This window comes from Silene latifolia, chromosome 9 (assembly GCF_048544455.1).
Source record: "Silene latifolia isolate original U9 population chromosome 9, ASM4854445v1, whole genome shotgun sequence".
Taxonomy (NCBI): domain Eukaryota; kingdom Viridiplantae; phylum Streptophyta; class Magnoliopsida; order Caryophyllales; family Caryophyllaceae; genus Silene; species Silene latifolia.
Window position 1 is genome coordinate 176,524,696 of NC_133534.1, and position 7,352 is coordinate 176,532,047.

Consider the following 7,352-nt stretch of genomic DNA (forward strand, 5'->3'; position numbering starts at 1 on the left):
ACTGACTACATTGTCAGCGTCTGGCGGTCAACAGACGGTATTTGCATGTCCTTATTCCTGTGTATTTCTTTTGACGCTTATACTTCCTTACTTGGTGTTTTTTGCAGGTCTGTGCCACTTGCCTAAATCCTCCGACGGAGCTGTGTCTCTTTCCAAGCTATTTGGTCCACCCCCTGAGCATAGGACCTTCCCCAATCTGGTTCAGGACTCTGCTTCCGCGGTGAAGGAAACAGCAGTTGAGGAAAAAGAACACTGTGAATCAATGTCGACTGGTGCGTTGTTCTTCCTTTTTTACTAGGTTTTGTTTCTGGATATTTGATATTTCTGGTTCTGACTTGATCTTTGCTGCTTCCAGGCTCTGCAAAATCCAGAATTTCGTTGGATGATGTCCTGGCTTAGAAAGAAAAGGAGCGGGTCGTAGTTGCCCCCAAGCCTGCTGAGAAGAGAAAATCCACCCCTACCCCTGGTTCTGGACCTCGTCCTAAGAGAAGATCTGCTGCTGTGGGCCGGGCTAAGGAGCAGTCTCCTATTGAAGCTACTCCTCTAGCTGTGAGGCCTCCACTGCCTGGGCACGGGCAGTCTGCTTCTGGGGATCCTCCGGTTCCCAAACCTACTCCTGCTTCTAACCCTGCCATGTCTGCTTCTGCTTCGATCCCAGCGTCTGGAGCCGTCCCTGCTTCTGGAGCTACTCCTGCTTCCAAACCCACTCCTGCTGCTGGGGTTATCGTTCTTACACTTCCGGATGATTTTGGAAGGGCTAAGTCTGCGAGTAACCTTGACTTGATGAACCAGATGCTACTTCCTGCTCCTAGGTCTGCGTTGGACAGTAGGGCCTTGCATGATTTGGTGGATCGTGCAGCGGAGCACTCTTTTGAGGTAAACGGATTCTGATTGCTCCATTACATATCTTCTTTTTTTTTTTTTGTTTTTTTTGACACTCTGCTTTGGTGTGACAGTCCTTCCAGATGGCTCTGTATCTGCGGGAGAAGGTACCTCGTCTAGAAGCAGAGAATGCTAACTTCCGAAAGCGGTTTAAGAAGCCAATGAGGGCAGGCTTAAAATTCAGGCTGATTTGGACAAGTCCCAGAGTCTGCTGTTGGAGGAGGCTGCTCAGAAGCAGAAGTTGCAGAACAGCCTTTCTGCTGCTGAAGGGCGGATTTCTGGTGCTGAAAAGAATGCTGCTGACGCTAAGAAATGTGCCTTAGAAGCTGAGAGACGTGCCTTTGAGGCTGAGAAGCGTGCTTCTGATGCGGAGGCTCGTGTTTCTCAGATCCAGGAAGAGAAGGCTTCTGATGTGCAGGAGTTGAAAGAGACTTTGGTGAATGCTCTGTCCTATGCTGCTATGGAGACGAAGATTAAGTGTATAAAGGCGTTCCAGAATGGTGAGCATTCGGCTTGGGACTTAGGAGCTGAAGAGGAGAAGCTTGCTGCTGCTTTCCCTGATGGTCTGAACCTGGATGTGCTAGCTGGCTTAGTTGAACCTGGTGTTGCTTCCGCTGGTGATCTAGATGCTGAGGAAGAGGTGAATTCTCCTGCTCCTGATACTCAGGCAGCTGCTTCTGAAGCTGTGGAGCATATTGATATAGATTAGCTTTTTCTGCATCTGAAAGACTCTTATCATGTTTAGCTAGTTTCTGGCCCTGCGGGGCGTAACATTTTATTTTGAATAGTTTTAATGTGTTTTGGTCGGGTTCTGATACCAGACGTACTTTGCTTTTGAAACTTAAGTATTTTCAGGTGGATATCTTTTTATGTCGTACCGTTTCTGGTGCTTTGATTTGTGCATGCACGTTGTTTATTTGGCCATCGCTGTTAGATTGCTGGCTAAGGAGTCTAGTATGCCCACTCGTCTAGAGGAGTCAGGCTTGCGTGGGTGCTAATGCATCACGGGAGGCTGGTTGTCCCGGTTGTACGTGCTTAGCCACGGACACACGCCTTCTGTAATGAATACAGACTCTGCCAGATTAGTTTGCATTTTATTCACTTGGCTTATTTGAAAAAAATAAAAAGAGTTTTATACTTAAAACATTCAAAGTGGTGTCACAACTTAAAATTTATTAAAATTAAAATACGAACAAGGTTGGTTTTAGAACCAGAAATGTTGAATCCAGGAATAACATTTATAACCAGAAAATATTCAGAGTCAAAAGATATTCAGATCCAGGAAAATATTTAGGGATAGAAAAATATTCTAAAAATAGGAAAATATTTAGAGCTTGAAAAATATTTGGAGACATAAAAATACTTAGAGACAGAGAAATATTCAGAGCCAGAAAATATATAAGGCAATATCTAGAACCTGGCTGAGCTGTATCTGGTAGGCTGAGTACCCGGTTGTTGACCATGCTGGTGACTTAAGTGAAATATTTTTTCAAGTGGGTGATATTCCAGGATCTGGGAACCATTTGCCCTTCCAAATTCATGAGTCGGTAGGCTCCATTTCCAACTGCGCTCTCTACTTGGTATGGTCCCTCCCAGTTGTAGGCGAATTTTCCTACTTGCTGGTTCTTGGTATTCTGGAAGACTTTCCTCAGGACCAGATCTCCCACCTGCAGGGTTCTTACTTTTACATTCTTGTTATAGCTTCTAGCCACAGTCTGTCGGTAGGAAGCCATCCTGATCTGGGCGCTGGTTCTGAGTTCATCTACCGTGTCCAGATTGCTTGCCATTTCTACCTGATTCCTACCTTCTGTATGCATCCATGTCTGTGGGTTGGGACCCTAACTTCGGATGGGATGACTGCTTCTGCTCCGAACACCAGGCTGAAGGGAGTTTGTCCCGTTGCAACCTTTGGTGTGGTTCATCACCACCCGAGAACCGAGAGGTAGCTCTTCTGCCCATTTGCCCCCAATCTCCTCCAGCTTCTTTTTCAAGTTATCGACGATAATCTTATTGCTGGATTCAGCTTGTCCGTTGGATTGGGGGTTCCTAGGAGTAGATTTTTGCAACGAGATATTCCACCTGGGAGAATGATTCTGCTTCTATCCATTTGGAGAAGTAGTCCGTCATGGCGAGCATATAGACTTTGTTTCCTGGTGCTCTGGGTAGTGGTCCCACGATATCCATCCCCCACTTCATGAAGGGCCATGGTGAGATAACCTGGTGCAGAGGCTCTGCTGGCTGGTGGCTGACGTAGGCGTGTCTCTGACAAGCGTCGCATCTTTTTGCGAACTCCATGGCATCTTTGCGCATTGTGGGCCAGAAGTATCCCTGCCTCAGTGCCTTATTGGACAGACTCCTGCCCCCTGCATGGTTTCCACATTCTCCACTGTGGAGAGCATGCAAAACAGCCTGGGACTCTTCCCGATCCAGGCATCTGAGGTAGGGTCCAGCGAGGGATTTCCTGAAAAGAACACCATCAATTAGTATGAATCTGATTGCTCTCATTCTGAAGCTCCTTACCTCCTTTTTATCTGCTGGCAGGATATCATTCTGTAGCCAGTCTATGTATGGTTTCCTCCATCCGAGTACTTTCTTCATTTGCAGCCGCACACCACTTCTGCTTCCTGCTGAGATTTTAGTGTTGCTGGCTCCAGCACGTGGACGATTGGTATTGTGGAGATGGTTCCTGCTTTGAAGGTTGCCCCCAGGGTGGCTAGTGCGTCTGCTTCTGCATTCTGGTCCCTGGGGATTTGCTTGATGTTGAACGTGACAAATCTGATTTTCAGCTCCTTTCCTACGTCTAGATATGCCATCATCCTGGGATCCCTGGCCTCATAGCAATCATTAACATGGTTAACTATGAGCTTAGAATCACTACAAACCTGAAGGTGTCTGATTTTCAGATCCGAGCCGACTTGGACCCGGATCAATGCCTCATACTCTGCTTCGTTGTTTGTGGCCTTGAATTCACATCGTACAGCCTGGACTATGAGATCTCCCTGGGGTGACTTGAGGACCAGTCCTACTCCTGCTCCCTTGGCATTTGAGGCTCCGTCCACATGTAGCTCCCACACTTGCTCTCCTTTATCTTCTTCCAGACTCAGAATGTCCTGCTCTGCCTGGGTCTGGAGGGCTGGGCAGAAGTCAGGCACGAAGTCTGCCAGAGCCTGAGACTTTATAGCCGTACGGGGTTCAAACTTCAAGTCGTAACCGCTCAAGTGCACGGACCATTTAGCCATCCTCCCTGACAGTTCTGGTTTTCTCATGATAGTCTTAAGAGGATAATTAGTTATCACAGAAATTGTGTGAGACTCGAAGTAGGCACGCAATTTATGGGATGCAGTAACTAGTGCAAGGACAAGTTTTTCTAGTGATGTGTACCTGGTCTCTGCTAGAAGCAGAGACTTACTGATGTAATATACTGGATGCTGTGATCCTTCCTGCTCTCGTACTAGTACTGCACTGACTGCTGCTTCTGTGACCGACAGATACAGGAACAGTGGTTCTCCTGGCTTTGGCTTCGACAGGAGAGGTGGGGTGCTGAGATAACGCTTCAGCTCCTGAAATGCTTTCTCGTGATCATCCGTCCACTCAAATCTTTGGCTTTTCCTGAGTACATCATAAAATAGCATGCATCTGTCCGAGGACCTGGATATGAATCTGTTCAGGGCCGCCACTCTTCTAGTCAGACGCTGGACGTCTTTTGGTTTCTGTGGTGACTCCAGCTGCAGGATTGCTTTGATTTGTTCGGTGCTGGCCTCTATCCCCCTATGGGTTACCATATACCCTAGAAAGTTTCCACTAGATACTCCGAAGGTACACTTTGTCGGATTCAGCTTTATTTGATATTTTCTGAGGGTATTGAAAGTTTCTGCCAGATGCTGATGGTGCTGTGAAGCCTGCTTTGATTTGACGACCATATCGTCTATGTATACCTCCATAGTTTGGCCTATTTGCTCTTTAAACATCATGTTTACCAACCTTTGATAGGTAGATCCTGCATTTTTCAGTCCAAAAGGCATGACATTATAACAGTAGATACCTCGCTCGGATCTGAATGTCGTCTTCTCCTGGTCACTAGGGTGCATCTTTATCTGGTTATATCCGCTCCAAGCATCTAGGAATGTCAGCATCTCGTGGCTAGCAGTAGCATCCACCATGGCATCTATGTGTGGTAGAGGGAATGGATCATTTGGGCAAGCTTTATTTAAATCTGTGAAATCGACGCAGACCCTCCACTTGCCATTCTTCTTCGGAACCACCACCACATTAGACAACCATTCTGGATATTTTACTTCACGAATCTTTCATGCAGCAAGCAGGTTATCTACTTCCTGGTTTATTACCTAGTTTCTCTCAGAAGCAATCTTTCTTCTTTTCTGCTGCACAGGTTTATAGCTTGGGTCTACACTTAGCTTGTGAGTTATCACACTTGGGTATATCCCTATCATATCATTATGCGACCAAGCAAAACAATCCATGTTAGTTCTTAACAACTGAACGAGTTCGTCACGGATGTTACCTGTACATTCAGATTCAATGAGCACAGCTCATTCTGGGTGCAGTGCGTCCAGGATGACTTCGTCTAGTTCTGCCTGCTGGGGCTCAATGTATTCGTCCTGGATGCACCGGATCTGTAATTGCTATGCAGGCGGGCTGGTTGTTGACTTTAGAGCCACTTTATAGCAATCCTTAGCTTCTTCCTGGTCCCCACGTATCTCTTGCATCCCCCAAGGCGTTGGAAACTTCAGACATTGGTGGTATGTTGAGGGTATTGCCTTCATCTCGTGGATCCAGGGCCTGCCAAGGATTACATTGTAAGTAGAGGGCCCATCAATAACCAAATATCTTACCTGCTTATTAACACCTCCGGCATAGGTTGGAATGACGATATCTCCTAAGGAGTGCTTTGTTTCGCCACTGAAACCGACCAAGGGAACCGCCTTCTTTGATAGATCCTTCTCGGTGAATCCCATGCCTTTGAGCGTTTCTAGCATAATTAGGTTGACCGAGCTCCCGGTGTCCACCAAGATCTTTCTCACCTCGCAATTTCCTATAGGAAGCGTGATGATTAAGGCATCGTGGTGTTGTTCTGGAGCAGACCCTGCATCTGTTTTGTCAAAGGTGACGGACGGCAGATTCTGGCGGTTGATCCTGCCGGAGCTTTCTGGTCTATCTCCTTTAGTTTTGGTTGCGTGCCTTTTTGCTGCTGAATATGTCAGCCCACACAGCTCCGATCCACCTGTAATAACATTCACGGTTCTAGTGCACTGAGGAGGAGGAGATTGTATAACCTGATCTGCTGAGTTTACTCTGGTTGTGTTTCTGGGTAGGAGGTGATCCAGGTTTCCTTGGTCATAGTGGAATTTGACTTCCTTTTTGAGGGAGTGGCATTCATCGGTGTGGGTGTTGCTGCCGTGGAACTCGCACTTCTTGCATGTGTCCCTGCTGATGGGGTTTCCTTCTGGAAGTTTTGGCCATCTGACTCTGCGTCCCAGCTCCTTCAAGGCTTTGAATAGTCCTGCAAGATTGGTGGTGAAACCATACTCACTTACTTTCGGAGGCAGATCTGCTTCGATTTTTCCTTCAGAATTTCCAGATACTCTATTCACGCTCCTGCTGTAGGGTTTGGGTCTTTCACTCTTCTTCTCTACTGGAGCTTTTCTGGATACTGGGTCTGAATCATAAGTGTCTCTTACGGGTGCAGCATCTTCCTCCAGCCTCATGACAGCAATTGCCTTTGATTGTACCTCCTCAAAAGTAGTGCATGGATGCATGGTCAGGTCCTTGTATAGCTGTGAGTCCTGGTGCAATCCTCGGCGGAAGGCTTGTATAGCGGTTGCTATATCGCACCTCGGAATTGACACTTTCTCCTTGTTGAACCTATTAAAGTAATCACGGGTAGATTCCTCAAACCCTTGCACTATCCGGTAGAGGTCACTAGTCTGCTTCTCCGGCTTTCTGCTGCTGACGAACTGCTGGTTGAAGGCATTGACTAGGTCGGCGAAGCTGGATATGCTCTTGTTCGGTAGGCCAACGTGTTGGGAAATGTGTCCTCAACAATAGTGCGATCACATGATTTAAATATCATTATTAAATCTCATTTTAAAGAATACAATTGGGAAGTAATATTGTTACTGTCAACTGGTCAACATATATCGGTAATGATTGGCTGACTAGAGTTTGACATTACTTGTCGTGTGACGGTGGTGATCGATTGACCCCTAGGTCATACCTAAAGGGCAATACACTTAATTGATTATTTAATTAATCGTATAATGTTACGAGTTAATTAAATTTCTTGAAAAATTGACGGACAATTTTGGTAGTAAAATTTACGTATCAAATTGAAATATGATTAAATGAGATACGGTCTGAGTAATCGAATTGTATCATTACTCGGATGAAATTATTGTTTAAAGAAACGATTGGATTTGAATGAATTATTATAAATACAATCTGTTGTGATT

The 7,352-nt window shown here is 46.0% G+C and overlaps 1 protein-coding gene across 1 annotated transcript; it reads right to left on the minus strand.

Annotated features, from left to right (window-relative positions):
* Positions 1–5,525: 5,525 nt before the first annotated feature.
* On the minus strand, positions 5,526–6,659 carry LOC141601927 (uncharacterized). The gene has a single exon (XM_074422233.1). The coding sequence runs from the start codon at positions 6,657–6,659 to the stop codon at positions 5,526–5,528; it is 1,134 nt and encodes a 377-aa protein (XP_074278334.1).
* Between the last annotated feature and the right edge of the window lie 693 nt (positions 6,660–7,352).